Raw genomic sequence first — 18,688 nt, 5'->3', positions numbered from 1 at the left:
GACTGTAGTCTTTCCTCCATATCATATAGCATCCCAATACTAGTCCAAGACAAAAACAGCACTGAAAATAATGTCTATCAAATAGAAAAATAAATGTGGGTTAGCCATCCATCTACTCTAATGAATGGCTAATATGTACAAGAACTAGGTAGTAGTATTTACATACTAAATGTTAAGGACTTATTACTATAACAACAACATAAACTTATTTGTTTCTTTACTATGAATATATAAAGAACATTTTTACCTAATTTTCACATGTTACTAAGCTGAAACTGTAATTGAAGTTTAAAACAATATGATATTGAGAATTTATGAGGCACAAGAAAAAACATAGTGCATTTGGGCACATCATGGCAAATACACACCAATGCATTTTCTGAAATCAAAAGCTGTCCTAATATCTATCACTCTTAAACTAGGGGCTAATGTAAATGATAATATTTAAAACACAGTTATTGGAGATGAGATCCAAGATGGCAGAGTAAATCAACACTGTGTTTGCCTCATTCCATGAATACATTAAAATTAAAGCTAAATTACAGCTAAACAATCAACCTGGAGAACCATCTGAAATCTAGCTCAACAGAAGTTTTATAACTAAGGATATAAAGAAGAAGCCACATTGAGACTGGTAGCAGGGGTGGAGATGGGAATCTGGCCTGCCTCAAACCTCCGTATGGCAGTAGAAATTTGGGGGGATATCTCGGTCACAGAGATTACCCCCAGAGGAGTGAGGGACTCTAGCCCCACACCAGGCTACCCAGCCTGGAGAAGAGGAGCCTCACAAAATTTGGCTGTGAAATTTCTGATTTTGACCATCTGGATGGAATGGAAGGCTGTGGGAAACCAAGACATCCTGTTAATGACCCTGCACACAGACTCAATTGTTCCTCAAATTGCTCGCAGGAGCTCACCCTGGGCTCTGGCAGAGGGAAAGTGACTCTGGGCGTGTTAGAGGCATATGGGGAAAGACTAAGTTGTGTGGCTTCCTGGTGAGGACTGGAGGGACAGTTGCTATTTTCCCCATGTGGGGTCTTTCTTCTGTGCAGCCTGTAGGCAGATGCCATTTTTTTTGTGTGTGTGTGTGTGTGCTTGTTTGTGTGTGTGTGTGTGTGTGTGTGTGTGTGTGTGTGTGTGTGTGTGTGTGTTGAGCCCTCCCCCAACACCCGTGGCCAAATCTCAATCTCATTTGGCCTGGTGAGCTCTGCTTAGTCCACCCTGGTGACTCACTGAGACCCTGCCATATCCAATTCCACAAAACAGGAGGCTTTATCAGTGGAACCTTATAGGAGTTCGCAGCAGGCCTCAGGGCATCCTGGGCATTTTGAGGAGCTAGGCTAGACTCAGAACTAGTGGCAGCCATCCTTAGTTCATATGCCTCCAGGTCTAGCCCACATGCTTCCAGGTCTAACACAGGCAGCAAACAACCATGGAATGCTTTGTAGCTCCTACTGGTAGTCTCAAACTGATCCCAGGCAGTAGCTGACCTTGGGCTGCACTGGCGCTCCTCCCAAGAGGCTTGGAGCTTGGTTTTAGACCACAGAAGAGCATCATCCAATTAGTATCATAAGTGGCAAAGCCAAAGGGCAATCTCAACAGGCACCAGCGCCTGCTGGGGTGAATCCTGCTCCATCGGGTAACCACACCCCCCACACACAAACACAGCAGCCTGTAAGCTGTGGATAAGCTGTGGATGTGGCCAAACCCCATAGCCAGTCAGCCTGAGGGTCAGTCCCACCCAGTGGCATGCCAACAGCAATCAAGGCTCAACTACAACAGGAGAATCATCCACACAAGGGACACCGCTGGAACACCTGGAGCAGTGACCAGGGAGACTGTGCACTAGGCCCCATTGGGCACTTACTAGATAAGGCCACACAGCAAGACTGGGAGACAAAGCAGATCTACCAAATACATAGAACCAAACAGACAGGCGGCCAAAATGAGAAAACAAAACAAAACAAAACAAATACGTCCCAAATGAAAGAAGAGGAGAAAACTCCAGAAAAATTACTGAACAAAATGGAAGCAAGCCACCTACCAGAGACAGAGTTCAAAACACTGGTTATAAGGATGCTCAAGGAACTTAATGAGAATTTCAACAAAGAGACAAAACATAAAAAAAGGACACAGAAACCATAAAAAAGAACCAGTCAGAAGTGAAGAATACAGTAACTGAAATTAAGAATGCTATAGAAAGAATCATCACCAGACTAGAAAAAGCAGAGGATTGAATCAGTGATTGGAAGACAAGGTAGCAGAAAACACCTAACTGGAACAGAAAATGGAAAGAAAAAACAATTTAAAAAAAATTAGGATAGTTTAAGAGACCTCTGGGAAATCATCAACATGCCAACATTCGCATCATAGGGATACGAGAAGGAGAAGAGAGTGAGCAAGGAATTGAAAACGTATTTGAAGACATAATGATGGAAAACTTCCCTAACCTGGTGAAGGAAATAGATATACAAGCCCAGGACGTGCAGAAAGTCCCAAACAAGATGAATCCAAACATGCCCACACAAAGAAACATCATAAGTTGTTACAAAGTAGTCATGGGGATGTTGGGTATAGTATAAGGAATATAGTCAATAATATGGTAATAACTATGTATTGTGCAAGATGAATACTAGAGTACTCCAGGGGATCACTTATTAAATTATACAAATGTCTAACTACTACGCTGTACACCTGAAATTAATATAAAATAATATTGAATGTCAACTGTACTTAACAAATTTTTTAAAGTGGGAAAAAAGTGAAGGACAATAAGAAATCCAAATTTCCAGGTATAAAACAAATTAAGTCATGGGGATGTAATGTACAACATAGGGAATATAGTCAATAATATTGTGATAGTGTGTTATGGTGTCAGATGGTTGCTGGACTTATCATGGTGATCACTTCTTTAGGTATATAAATGTAGAATAACTATGGTGTAAACCTGAAACTGATACAATGTCATATACTAGCTATATTTTTTAATAAAAATCTTAAAAACAAAATAAAATAAAAAGCTGTTTCTGTTTCTTAGTCTAAAACTGCTATCATTCTTAATATTTCCTTTAAAATGAAACTAAATTTAAACTTTTATTGATACTATTATAAAAATATACATTTTAGTAAGTGATTATGAAAATAGTGAAATTCCATTAAAATCATAATATTTCAAGACAACAGTTTTTTCCAAATTTTTTTATTTAGAAGAAACAAAAATTAAAAGTCATTAAAATAGTCCAACTGATTCTTCCAAAATAAATGGTTCAAATTAATTTGAGAAAAGTAAAGTAAGTCCGATCCCAAAATTAATTTTAATAGCCCTGAAGACCTCTCATAAAGTACCTTGCAAGGTAATTTACTACTTGTGGCAGCACAAATGATTGTGTAGTCTGTGCTTATGCCTCAAAACTCATTTATTTTATGCATGAATGTGCAAACATTATGTTTCTAATTGTATTGTGGAATGGTATTTAATTTTGTGAGGCTTGTGATTCCCACAGTCCCTTGGTTCTATCTCAGATGTGTCTGCATCCTCCATCTTGCACCAGTTCTGGTTTCTGCACCCTGTCAAATGTAACCTTTGTGCTTATTTGGTAAAATCAGTTCTCACGTTTAGTGCTGAGAGACTGATAACTGAATTCTCAAATGAACTACACATTTGAAGAGATGAAGTACAGAGCTGTGAACAATGACTGTTTTCCCACAGTGTAAATTCTTCAGACTCAGCTGTCAACATATGAGTGTGCAGCACAAAAGCACCTTTAACTTGATGACTTTTTTCCTCCAAAGCCATAAACATGAAATGGATACTATACTCTCTTTTATGTTATTCCATCTTCTAACGAGATTTTCTTTTTCACGGACAGTGAAAGCCTATTTGCTTTTCAGAATTCTCTGTAGATCAAAGTCTCCTTGCTGAATAAAAACAAGCATTTTCCTTCCTACATAAATATTTCAGTTTGAGAATAGACCGGATAGCAACAGTGGGTATTCCAAAATATTTCTCTGGGATTTTGGAGTTTGGCTCTTTTATAGTTTTACACAGATAGCCTTATTATGATCTCAGTATCTTTTCTCTACCTTGGTGAGGCCTCTAACATCTCAAATGGTTACCCAGCTACCACGGCATCTCCTCTACCCCTGGGGTAGGTATTTGACTACCGTGTGTCCCCCTAAATAAGACCTAATTGGAAATAAGCCCTAGCATGATTTTGCAGGATAACATCCCCTGAACATATGCCATAATGTGTCTTTTGGAGCAAAACTTAATATAAGTCCCAGTCTTATTTTAATCATGCATTAAAGAAAGCAACAGCAGGGAGATGATGTCAAATTTGTTGGAAACTTGGGAGAGCGGGGAATAAAGGAAGCTAAGAGAAATAACTCCTAAAGAGAAAAGGCTAGTTAACAGTAAGAAATACTGCAGGAGAGGTATTTCTAAATAGAATTTGATAAAAAGCCATGGAGAGACATTAGTAACATTAGGAGGAGCAGTTCGTTGGATTAAAATCAGGTTGAAAGTGGAAAAAGGTGGTGAAAATGTTGAGAAAAGAAGTTCCTAACCAGGATATTAACTTAGACATTCAGAATCTCCATGGAATACCATGATTAAAGGAAGTGTTTGGATAGGAGATGAGCAAGTTTTTAGGGCAGAGGAAGATATTAGTGATGAAGAAGAGATGAAAACAGCAAAATAAATGTCGAGTAAATTTATGAAAAATCATCAATGCAATAGGGAGCAAAGAAAGAAGGATGAAATGTAGAAGGGAAGAAGCATACTATTCTCACTAATACATAGAAAATAATGGATGATCAGAAATGTTGTAAGAGGGAAGAGATGCTGATTGAGGTAATTAGAGATATGTTTTATATTTTGAATAGTCACTGTAAAGTATATGATATATCAGAAGAAAGATTGTCACACACAACTCATGGTTTCCTGAGAGAGGCTCAGAGGCAAAATTATTATTTTTCTCTAACAAATTAATAAAGGGCAGAAGTTATAAAATTAATTTTAGCATTCTCTAGAAGAAAAGGCAGGAAAAACAAGTTGGTAGTTCAAAAATGAGATAATCAAGCATCTTACTGAAAATATAGATGGACTATAAACCATGAGCTCCATCCTTATTAATGAGGCATGTGAAACCAGGCAAAAGTTCATGAATGGGACATTAGAGACTGGGCAGTTATATTTTTATAATATTGAAGGCAGATGTAAGATGATTATTTAATACTAAACATTAGCCATGATAATACTGTGGAGACCATTATAAAAACCTTTGATGAATGTGAAAGTGAATAATCTAAACAAAATCAAATTCTGGAGGATTACTTAGTTCAAAATCTGAATGGAAATGGTAAGGGAGGGTAAGGTTGGTGGGGGGTGGGAGATGAGGGTAAGAGGGATCAAATATATGGTGATGGAAGGAGAACTGACTCTGGGTGGTGAACACAAAATGGGATTTATAGATGATGTAATACAGAATTGTACACCTGAAATCTACATAATTTTACTAACAATTGTCACCCCAATAATTTTAAAAAAGAAAAAGAAAGAAAAAAAAGAAATGGTATTTATTTATTTTAGGCATACAAATTTTGTACATTTTCTCTTATGCTAGAATTATTTATATACTAAACAGAGAAAGAGAAAACAAAAACATTTATTAGTCACATAGTGTAGCTCATGCCTGAAGTTAGAGAAAATGGGTTCCTGTTCCAAATCTTCTATTAGTGGGTGAGATGTAATTTTAGGCATTAGCCTGAATTTCCTTACTTATAAAATTGGAGATAGGATTTTAGAAAGATTAAAGGAGAATCAAATTAAGTGATATGAAAGTCTTCTGAAATTGTGAAAATAATTTCAACGTTATGTTGTTATTAGCACATTTTTTTAAATGTTAAATAATATATTGATGCTTTCAAGGCAATATGAGAGATGTGGAGGGAAAAAAAAATACTACATCATGAGATTTGTTGTGGTGTTCCTGTAAGACAGGATTGGTAAGTCATCTTATCTTTTTCCATTGCCTCCCTTCCGTAGCTCCAGCCCAGATCTATTTCTTTCCATAGTTAACTACTGAGAAACTTTGATTTTGGCATAAAGCAAATATTTTCCTGAATTCTTAATCTCCCTTTTCTCTTTTGATCAACTTTCTCACACCCACAGTCATGAAGTCACCACAATGAGCTTAACTGCATACTAAATCTCAAGTCACATTGTTTGTACTGTACAAGGAAAGTTCTCCAGTTACTTACCACAGTTGCACATGTTACGTGCCTGTGTTCTTACACGTATCACCTACCATTGAGCCACCTGGAATCATGCTGCTCTGTCCTGATTGGGTGGTGGTGTCCAAGAGTTCGGAAGATAGCAAAGTCTCGCCCCATAAAATCAGCTGCCGTTCCAGAATATAATTCTCCATCTGTGTTGTGACAAAATAAAGCCATATACATATACTTTAATTCAATTAAGGCAAGAACAATAAAAGAAACAAAATACAAGTTTCATGTTAAGACCATTGTAAAAAGAAAACTCTGTGCATCATTATACAAAGCTACTTATTTTTTTTTAATTCTATATCCTTTTTGAGGAGAGTATGATCATTCACTGATTGAGTATGCTTGAAAAGTTGAGTAAAATATGATTCAGTGTATATTATTAAAACATGAAATTGTTTTCTTTTCCTCCATAACAAGAGACAAAATTATAAAGTGCAAAGGCAAACTATATCACATTGTATGCTTTTATATGTGTAAAGGTATTATAATTCTAATAATCTTGCATATTAGGATAAGGGATTATTGTGAAATCTTGCTTATAGTTCTTATTTTAAATTTATAGTTCTTAAATTAAATTTCTAATATATTCTTTTTTAGTGGGATCTTAGATCTCACTATAATTTAGAAAGGACTAATATTTCCCTTGCCAGTTTTCTTCTTTCCTTTTTATATTTTAATATAGTGAATGGGAGAAGTGTTCTAACTTGATATAAGCTATCATACAGTCCAAAAACAAGTCTACCACATAGCCTCAGATATAACAGAAATGTGTTTGGAGAAGAGGAAAGTTTGACAAAACAGGTCACAATTACTATAGTTCCAATTCTGTTGTGTTTTAACTTATTCCAACTAAAACTGATTTAACTCTAGGTCGGAGTTTAATAATGAAAGAATCCTAATTGGAAGGTAAAGAATAGAAAGGAAAAGAGAAAAAGGGAGGAGAAAGAGAAGTTAATATTTACTGAATACGGCTCTGTGCTTGCCAGGCAGTCAGGCGCTGGCTTGACACTTTCAAATTATCTCATTTATTTCAGTCAACATCTCCATGACGTAAATGTTATCCCTATTTTGCAGTTCAAAAAAAAAACCAAAAAAAAAAAAAAAACAATGTAGCTCAGCTAGTGACCAGGCAAGTCAAGGTAAAAGTTCAAACCCAGGCCTGTTTAATCCCAAACCTCCTACATTAAACCATACCACCTGTCACTAAACTGAAGTTTTAAAAATGACATTGTCCTTCCTTTAAACAGAAAGCACCCCCTATTATTTCATCTAGAAAACACATTGTTGCCTGCCTATTTACAGTGAATTATCAGCAAAACAAAGTAACAAAAAAAAATTATAAATTTTTACCCAAATAATCTATCATAATGACAATATTAACAGTATTATTAACATAAAAACAATATCACCTTGTTGATCATTTGGATATGTTGATGTTTTTGAGTTCACTGATTTGAAAAATATTCAGAAAATAAAGTGGGCATAGATAAACTATAACCTAAGCATGTATATAACAATATTTACATTTCCAAAGGACATTCATATTTATTAGATAAATGGAAAATGTTCTGTGAATCTTCAGTAATAAATGCCTTTGAGAAAGTCTTATTAATCTGATTGCTAACGATATTATTTGTTCACACTCTCAATTCTCGCTTGCAGATAAGGGCTTTGCAGTGTAAAATAGACATGCTTAGTGGTGCAACCCAAATCAATTCATTTGGTAGAATCTGGGGTGTTTCAAAGCCCCAAACCAGGCTTTGAGAAGCCCTACAGCAGTGGAGAACAGCTACACAGAGAGAACCGCTGAACACCGTCAACTTATTACTTTAAATATGAACAGAAAGACACTTTGTTTTGGAGAATGAGATATTAAAAAAATAATCATTTATTCTGGATTGCTGTGAATCAGTACAAATATAAAATGATGGTTAGACAATACATTAAGTACAAATCACCAGTTAAATATAAGAACTCATATGACATCCAAATTGTCACGGTATATTATCTTTGGGATTTAAAAGCATTTTATGTTCTCTTCACTTAATTATATTTCAAGTTCAAATCTGCCTTGTTCTCACCATAACATGATGCAATAGTATTTTATCAGACCAAAAGGTAAAGAAATAACCCTTTTCTAAAAACACAAACATGTTATCAATGAGCTAGCTATAAGTTTCAAAGGTACATTGAAATGTTTAAATGCCTATTGTTGCCTTAATTTTAACCTATATTCAATCTCTGAAACATTTTTTCCTCCACAGGGAGGTTTATATCCCCCTTAATGTACCATTTTTATTAGGGTTGATATTTTCTTTTTACAAACATTGATATATAGATATGATAATTTTTTTCAATTTCAGGTAAATTATTTTTCTTGATCTGTGTAAATAAGAGGGTGTTAGTTAAAAATGTTTTGTGAAAGCACCCTAAAATGTTCATGTCAATTTCAAATATTTTTTCATGTTGTAACACCTGTTATAAGATGCCTTGTATCCTCTTTACATTGAAAATCAAAAATAATAAATTATTACTTGAACCTCATTGCCCTTTCAACCACACATTAGGTGATAAAAATCAAGAAAAGTGAAAATAGAACCACCAAAAGGTGAAAACTGAACCATATCATATCAGAGTGTAGTCAGACATCATGCCCAAAAGGAGATGTAATTAGAAATGAAGAGTAAGGAATGTCAGTAATTATTCTTTTTTCTTCCTTCCTTCCTTCCTTCCTTCCTTCCTTCCTTCCTTCCTTCCTTCCTTCCTTCCTTCCTTCCTTCCTTCCTTCCTTCCTTCCCTTCCCTCCCCTCCCGTCCCCTTCCCCTCTCATCCCCTTCCTCTCTCTCTCTCTCTCTCTCTCTCTCTCTCTCTCTCTCTCTCTTTCTCTCTCTCCCTCTCTCTCTCTTTCTTTTTTTCATTTAGCTTAGCTTTAGTGTAGTAAACTCCATAATTATGGTTGTTATTACATGTAAACTTTATTCAGGAGAGAGTTGAAATAACAAAAAACAATAGCAACATAAGAAACTGTTAGTTGGATACAGATAGATTTTTTTTCTCTTACTCATTTGGTTAATGATTTCATAACTTACTTATTTTTGTTATCCACTCATGCATAAGGAAGGCAAAAATTAATACAAATGAAGGCAAAGGAAGCAAGACTGACTTGTTTATCTTTGGACAACAAGTAGGTCATTCACAAAAAGGAGAAGAGCTATTCAGTAGAAGGGCTATTAACTCAATTTATTACTAAAAACATAATTAAATTAAACAATTGACTTACAAACGGAGTGAAGACACCAGTTGCCTCCAGTTACAGAAAATGACCTCCCACCTCAATATTATCTTTGGCAAGAATCAGAGTGATTTCTCCAGGCTGGAGGGCACCTGATAATTAAGTGTCCATGAAGGCTACATTCTCATATTGTCAGTGCTCGATACCAGTAATTATTGCTTTACAACAAGCCTTTAATCAGATTTTCTGCTGAGATCCCTATAGGATTCTTATCAAGGATGATTGCTCCAGTAAATGTGTGGCTCATTTGTTGTTCTGACACAAAATTGTAGGTGGTGGAATAACCTACTCTTGCATTCTCATTAGGCAGAAATATAACATCAACTTAGAGTATATTTCATTTAATACACTTGTGCATTTTCATCATGTATTAAAGACTTAGTACATCCTTAGTTATCTGAAACAATCTAATCACATCTGAGTGTAAGGAATTCATTATATGTCAGTTGGCTTATTTTTGGAGAACAAATATGTTTAACAAAAAAGCCTACTTGACAAACTTCTTTTGTAATTTCTAGGTTAATTATGAAGTCATCAAATTATATGTTGATCCTTGGGCATAATGCTAATTCACCAGTCTTCTGACCATACATATATTTTCTTAAAAATCTGAAGTAGTATATTAAGTAAATGTTATCGTATAGTGATTGAAATGGCATTAAGGTTAACATACATCGTTCTTTTGGGTTTTCCATATATACTAAGCTACTAGTGGAAGAAAATATGACATTTGTCCAATTTTATTAAATTGATGATAGAATAATATACTCAAGGAATTGATATATATATATATATATATATATATATATATATATATATATATATATATATATATATAAAACCTTGTTGGACAGAGCATTCACAACCAGTTTTATATATATATAGTTGTGGATGCTCTGTCCAACAAGGTTTTTAAGTCTCTCTACAAAAGAAAACATATAGGCAGTTTTATACTTCAAAAATAATACATTGGACTAGGATACATTAGTACTGACAGATGTAACTAACCATTATGAAATTGTCAAATATGAAAGTTGCTATTTGAGTACATTGTCATTCTTTCTTAACCATAAGCTTTTCAAACTGTCTCTCAGGAAAGCACTCTTTACTGAGATAAATAAAAAGTTTAGTGAAACTGCATTTCCACCAAGGCAGAGTTATCTGCCTTGTGTTAAAAACAAAAGTTCATATGTACTCTGAACAAGGCATGTGTTAAAAACAAAAGTTCATATGTACTCTGAACTTTCTGTTCACAACTCAAAACGAAGTAAAAATGTGGTTCAGATCAGTTAAGGTATTAGATTACAATTCCTAAAAAGGGTGTGGTGAGGAGAAACAGAAGGTTATAAAAAAAACAAAAACATTTCCTGATGAAATGGCCGCATTACTAACACAGGTGTAAAGTGTGACATGGATATAAGCAAAAATCAAACAAACCTAGAGACCAAGCCATTATGTTGTTAACACCTTAAGTAAATTCCACTCATAGAGAAGCAGAGTAATTAGAAACAGAGGAGAAAAAGAAATCTCTCTCTCTCTCTCTCTCTCTCTCTCTCTCTCTCTCTCTCTCTCTCACACACACACACACACACACACACACACACACACACACACACACACGGATGAAATCCATTTCTTGAGAATGGAAGGGTATGGGAATAATTTTACATTTTTACATTTATTGAGCACCTTTTCCTATATCAATAAATATAATATGTTGGCTTTGTTACTTATGTTGACCTTTAAGACTGACATTTTTGAGTAGTTAATATGTTCACATGGTACAAAATTAAAAATATGAAATTTATTTATAAGGTACCGAATCTGTCTCCCAGACTCCCTACAGGCAACCTCTGTTACCAGTTGTTTGTTTTTATTTCCACATATATTCCAAAAATATGTAAGTATTCAAATACAGTATGCTATTACACTGTCTTATTTGATTGTCACAACAAACCAATGGAATTAACATGGCCAAAGAAATTGAGGCTCAAAGAACTTCAAATAATTTTCTCAGTTATAGTTAATCAATTTAGTGAGTACCTTGTTTGCTCTAATACAAAGTGAGAGTATATTCAAATGTCAAGTTATGTTTTCCTGAGGCAAGGTAGAATTCTAACTTGGGAAAATAAATCTTAGCTAAAACTCTCAGACCCTTGAGATAGATCTCAATAATATCTTTGAGTAATGGAATATTTCTAAATTATTGCAATGCCTGGAGATTTTAATGAGGAAATAAAACTGCTTTTAAGTTGACTATTCCTCTTATGTCATGACAATGTGAGATGATACTTAGCACGGAAAATATTAAGGTTTATTCTTATGTTGTCTTCACAACTGGCATTTATTCTGAGAAGGAAAGCAACTACAATTTTTAATAAAACACTTTTAAACAAAGTCATGAAAATATTTATACGTGGGTGAAATAAAAAGCTATTAAAATAAATACTGGAGCAATTTCATATTGACAAAATGATTTTTATTAAAGGAGATTTGAAGAATTAACTTTACCAATGTGATTTGAAAAACTTAGGACACATTATAAGATTTGGGGACTTAATTTAGTAGCTACGCATTGCTCAGGAGAGAATCCATATTTTCTATGGTCATCAGTTAAAAGACACATGGCATTTTGGAAAGAAGTTATACTAAACCTTGATAGACTTCATGAACTAAATTTTTTAAGCTATCATCTGTTTAAAGTTTACTATTGGTTGAAACTGCTTACTAGACTGTATAAAAAGTATCTGCTGTCAAGATCTATCTAGCCAGTTTATAAGTGGTTTCTGCCAAATATGATATTTTATTTCCCAGTATTGGTGAAGGAAGCAGCCCAGAACCACCTTGAAAATGTATCTTATGTGTTGAAATGAGGAGCATATATTCAAAATCTTTTGGGTAGATAGGTTTTCCCAATAGTAAGTCTCTAATACATAATGCACAACCTGTATATTTCAGAGACAGTTGTAAAATATTGGGAAGTGCTGTAGAAAATATTTATGTTAAAAAATACTCCATTCAATTAGTAAGCATTCTTTTTAAAGCAGCACAAGAGAAAAATGCCAAGAAAAGTCCAACAAGAGGAATTAAATGTACTGAGAGAAGAAGAATTTATAGCATAGTTATAAAAGAAGAAAATAACCTCAATAAAGGAAGTCACAGCTCTTGAATTAAAATGGTGTTGCAGACATTTTGAGAGATTTTACCAGGTCTACTATGGCCTGTTCAATTTTCTGTATCTTGCTATTCAACTGATTCAGAAATTAATTTATGTTGGCTTGAATAATCTTCCTTGTCAGTAAGCACTAAATACCTCTGAAAGTTACTCAATTATTTTACAATATTATATAGGTGAAGTCTGGACTTCCATTTAAAAGCTGCTTCTCTGAAATGCCTACTATTCTTTTTTAGCCTTACATCCTCTCGTTGTCTCACAAAACTTCCCTCATTGTCTTTTCCTTTTTACAAACCTATACAGCTTTTTTTAAAAAGAATTTCTAATATAAAACCTAAACTGTGGAGTTAAATATTATTCGTGGACTTTGTGTGGTTGCATACCAAATGAACTATGTAATACTTGCTTGTCATCATCCTTTCTCGATGGAATATTAAAATAAATAATCAAGCAAATCCCTACTGAGAAACATACCACAAATTAAATCTGCTTTAGGCACAATTTTATATACTGCTTTTTGAGGAATATCTATCCCTTTTTCAGTATGCAATTTAAATAAGTATAGGCTGCAAGTTGGAACAAGGTTGGATTCCTCCTCCTCTTTGTTTAAGACAATTTTCAAATTTTTGTGCGTGCACTTACGGAACTCATCCACATGTAATCACTAGGCCATTTGTGAATGGGAAAATTATAAGTGTGCTAAATTTGCTGCATTCCTTCAAGTCTTAATCTTTTGTTAAAATGCTCCATAAATGGATCAAATGTACTGAAATTGCCTACATTTGAAAAGCAATGGAGGAGACAATTCACACTGCAGTGGTTTTATCCTTAATAGGAAAGGGATCAGTGAAATGCAGTGATAAAGTGAACCTGGAGATTACCGGAAAAAGTTACATCTTCATAGTTACTGCAGTGTTCAATATGACTAGAGTTTTGTTTTTTTGACTAGAAAAATAAAAGTTATTTTTAAAAAGGAAAAGCCTGGCAAAATTTTATGAATTTCTGACACACCAAATAACCTAAATTTATTTTTGTTTTTTGCTTTTTAAAAACAATTTTATTGAAATATAGTTCACAGAACATAATTGACTCATTTAAAGTGTACAAATTCAGTGGTTTCATATATTCACATTGTTGTACATCCTCCATCACCACAATCAACTTCAGAATTTTGTCTTTTTTTTCCCTTTAAATAAGTTTTAGCATTGGTTCACTCTAAGTTGTTAATGATCTTATTATGATGAGAAGCACATATATATACATATATATGTGTATATATACATATATATACATTTATATATGTGCATATACACACACACACACATATGTAGTTCTTGGTCTTTGGTTTTAGCCCCTTCCATGGCAACGAAATAAGCCAATTTTTCAGTCCTTGGGAGATTATAGAGTTGCAGGATTCTCACTGTAGTTTTTTTTTAATGCATTTATTTATTAAATTTATTGGGGTGACAGATATATGCAAATGGCTCAACTTTACTAACTATTAGGGAAATGCAAATCAAAACCACAATGAGATACTACCTCACAACTGTTAGAATGGCTATAACCAACAAGACAAGTAATAACAAGTGGAGGAAAAGGAACCCTCCTACACTGCTGGTGGGAATGTACATTGGTACAGCCACTATGGAAAACAATATGGAGGTTCCTCAAAAAATTAAGAATAGAATTACCATACTACCCAGAAATTCCTCTTCTGAGTATCTACCTAAATTTATGTTTTCAAAATCTAGATTTATTCATCAAAATTCAATTAGAAATTTTACATTTGGAAATTTTCACTATTATTTTGGTTGTGTTATCAAATCATTACTGTCAACATTTTCTAAAAAAGGAAACAAAATGGTACATAATTTATATGTGATTATATAGGAAAATACATTCAGGAACACAGTAATAACCCAGTGTCTTTTGTTTTTTAGGTTACTGATTACTCAAAGTTAAAAGAAGAAGAAAAGAAAGTTTATCATTGTAAAGCTTTTTCTTTTGTGTTTATTAAACTCCAGTCCAGAAATGATAAAAAAATATATATGAAAAAAATAAATAACTTTCAATATGAACTACAATTTTCTCCTTCTTCTGCCTATTTCTATCATTCTATACCCATGCTTTTAAAATATAATTAAGCATTCACTACCCATTTGCAATGTTGAAGGAAAAGAGGAAAGAAGAAAACTAGGAAGGAAGATGACGAGAGAAAAGGGTAGAAGTACACAGAATGTTTTGCTTGATTAAAGTGAAAGAAGAGGGCCTAATGTCAAAAAAGATGAATACAGAAGGACTTCATTAACTCAAGCTGACACAATGGGGTCTGCCAATTGTACCACCATTTAGACTGATTGCGCATTTAAGTTGTCCAAAGATTAAGAGTGTGACAAATTTTGGAACTACAATCAACAAAACTAAATCTCATTCTTTCCTTCTGATTTGTCAAAATTCCCCATTTAAACACCTCTTTCATGAAATAAAAACCAAAACCATTTTCTTTCAAAATAAAAAATTTTAAATTCTAGTGGGGATATACAGTGATTGAGCTGGCAATTTCAAAGATACTGTTAGATCATTTTGAATACAAAGAATCATAGCCTAGATAGTGCCATTATCAAAGCAGCATTTAGTTTTTCCTTATTTTCATAATATTTGACAATATCTCAAATGATATCTTCCTAAAGTGGTTTATGATTAATAATGGAAAATCTTGGCTTATAACAAAGAACATGCAATCAAGTTATTATCTATAGAAAATTCACTGTTTAATTGTTGACTACGCACCTATTAAAAGAGATGCTGTTAGCAGTTTAGGGTCATATGGACTCTTTCCACGGCCATTTTCAAAATGTGAATCTTCCAGCTTAAAAATGTTGTCCTGTAGATAAGAAAAAGAAGGACTCAATTTATTTATAACAAGAACTGTTTTAACATTCCAGTTAATCAAAGAGAATTTTAGTATTCATGTTCACTATGAGGGGTATTATTATTTGTGTAAACTTTAGAGATAGCAAAATAACTTAAGCAGATTAAAACCTAGATATTCCTAGCCAAATATCTACTTATCTTGGTGATTTTTAGTAGCATTTAGCATGTTGCAAGTAATGATGTACAAATGAACTCTAAAGACAAGACATGTCATGATAAAAGTAGAGTGATCATTTTACCATATAGCTATGCCAAGAGTTATCCTAATGGCTCTTGAGGAAAGGTATTTTAAATTTAAATAAAATCGCTCTTTTTTTTCCATCACAAAGAGAAAAGAAAAAGCAATCCATTATATTAGATGTCTAGAACAAAGCACCCTATCTTACTTTTTTGTATGTACTTTCCAGAAAGACATGCTAAATAACCAGAGCAGTTGTTTTTTCCACTCTTGCCATTTCTATAACTGTGCTGCTTACAAGCTTCTTAAGTATTTTTAAATTACTCATATTGTAAGGTGGAAGGTAACTGAAACTATCCTTATGAATTTCTCTAAGTGAGCAATATAAAACTGTATGTTAGGGGAGGTGTTCGTGGAGGTAGTATCATTAGAACAACATGCTCATAGGTGATGCATTTTTATTACAGGGAAATCTGTTCAGTTGAGGCTCAAGTACCCCGACACTAGAGTGGACATTTGACTATATATAGAAATATGCACAAGTTCTGAGTAGAAAGTGTGCTAGAAAGCACTGCAACAAAAACCATAATAAGGAGGCAACTAACTCATGCCTGATAGCCTGCGTTCAGAAAGTGTCTAAATATTGAAACTTCCATGTGACAGTAAAGGAAGTGGGGTGGGTGAGGGGTATTTCTGAACACTCTTCTCAGAACCAGGTGCTCTAGGGGATTAATTAGGTCAGACTATGTATGTTTTTTTTCCAGCAGCACATTAACTCGTCCACAGACTGAAATAAAATAGCTTTTTTGGCAATTTCTCTACTAGTCACATAAAAGTATTTTCTATCTTCTTAGAATAGTAAATTAAATGGTGTTCATTTTATAGCCAATAAGGAACACTTTATTTAATGTTTAATATTTCTGATGGAGCTAATGGCAGAGTTTCAAATCATGACTCTTAAAACTCATCTGAGTTAGGGAGGAAGAGTGAAAAAAAAAAGGAAACCAAAAGTGTTCCCATTTTTTTATCACTGTGCATGAGAGTTACTGATTCTATTCATTCCTCACGTTGATTCTGTATTTTGTAATTAGTTATTCCCTAGCAATAATAGTTCTTTAGCTAAGTTCTAAAATTTACACTGTGTGATAACGTATGGGGTTTCTCAGAATTGTGCTAAGTTGTAGTGGGAAGGATAGTAATTCAGGAAGCAGGTCCAGATGGGCCAGAGGCTCAGAGATATTAAGTTGTGACCAAAGAACCTTCTTTGGTCATAACTTAATATCTCTGAGCCTCTGGTCCCAAAAGTCTATGCTGATAATTGACTTGTTTATTGTGAAAACTAAAAAATTGAAATAAAGCTTTTTTAAAGCAGCAAAATAAAACTTAAAAAACAACAAAACAAACTTATTTTATTCTAGCTCTACTACTCATATTACCACTATAACGAAAATTTAATACTATTAAATTTATTATTAAATACATTATTATTATTGTAACGGTCACTATACATTACCATTTCCCAGCATAATTTGAAAGAAATATTACTTAAAGACAGTTATATAAGTCACCAAATTACAAATTTGTTTACAAATACAAATTTATCACAGATACTTGAATAATAAAATTATAATATGAAACTTACTGGCATATGCTAAGACAAAGCACAGAAGAATCTCTTAAGAAATATTTAGATGTATTTTGATAAAGTATCAGAACTAATCCAAAAGAAATATGCTTAGTAAAAGATATACACTCTATTGCCACAAATTATAAAACTATTAGTTTGTTTATATGAATATTTATCACAGATTAGAGGAAGCAGCAGGGGGAAGTGTTTGTGTGGCTGAAAATGTTGTTATAAATATTATTATACATTTCTTGTCCTCACAAGACATTTTATAACACTGACAAAGATGGAGGAGCTATCCTTCAAGGTATGAGACAATTGATGTCTGGGATCATGTGTCCAAGTTAATAAGATAATGCCAATGTAGATGAGAAGCACTTCCAACCTCGATTTACAAGGCAAAGGATTAGACCTCATAGGAAGAGAGGTTACCTGTGTCAGTTATGGTTCAAGAGAAGATGAAAATCTATCCATTGTCATGGTTTCAGGCCTCCTTTTCCTTTCCTTCTTTTTTCCTTTAAATGTAACTCTTATCCAAATTTCTGGGTATTTACCATGTAATTCTTCTATATTCTTATGTGATTCTACTCAACGGTAAATAATTAAATTTTCTTCCAGCTTAGTGATATGGGGGACTAGAATAAATATAATTTCATTTTATGAATAGGGGAGTAAAGGACATTTCTTATATACAAATGTTTATAGTGTAAAATTCATATCCATGACACATTGTAATGGGGTCTAAGGGTGTTGAAATCAGATAGAGCTTGGTGTTATCCCTGGCTCTGTCTTTTATGAGCTCTGGACCTCAGGCAATTAAACCTTTCTGAACTCAGATTCCTCATTTGAAAAAGGGAGATAAGAAATTTCATAGAATTGAAGTGAAGATTTACTGTAATGAAGTATATAAAATAATAACTAGTGTGTCCTTGAAAAATATTACGTAATTAATTTCCTTTTTCCATTGTTTTGTTTATAGTTGCCACAATAAAATCATTATTCCCTATACTGATTGATACATCTTATGTGACATGTAAATGTATGCCTATATGTTCATCCGTGGAAATTAGGACATACATTTAAAATACAAGTAAATGCCTTGGACTCTGAAAATGCATTGAAAATTGTTCTTTCCTACAGCTAGACCAGAGTCTAGTTCAAAAGCTTGCCTGAGAAACATTATTAAAGAAATGTATA

At 33.6% G+C, this 18,688-nt stretch overlaps 1 protein-coding gene across 5 annotated transcripts in view; it reads right to left on the bottom strand.

The window, feature by feature from the left end:
* The window catches only part of SEMA3A (semaphorin 3A), a 458,699-nt gene that overhangs the window by 74,790 nt on the left and 365,221 nt on the right, over positions 1–18,688 (bottom strand). For all 5 annotated transcript variants that reach the window (XM_088797782.1, XM_074340665.2, XM_074340667.2 and 2 more), the window contains 2 exons: positions 15,543–15,636; positions 6,309–6,428 (listed from right to left, as the gene is read on the bottom strand). In XM_088797782.1, coding sequence (XP_088653908.1) covers positions 6,309–6,428; positions 15,543–15,636 — 214 coding nt within the window. The remainder of the gene's footprint in view (positions 1–6,308; positions 6,429–15,542; positions 15,637–18,688) is intronic.

Source organism: Rhinolophus sinicus, chromosome 4, assembly GCF_057876585.1.
Source record: "Rhinolophus sinicus isolate RSI-liver-muscle chromosome 4, RSI-T2T, whole genome shotgun sequence".
Lineage (NCBI taxonomy): Eukaryota > Metazoa > Chordata > Mammalia > Chiroptera > Rhinolophidae > Rhinolophus > Rhinolophus sinicus.
This window is presented reverse-complemented; position numbering and strand designations above follow the sequence as displayed.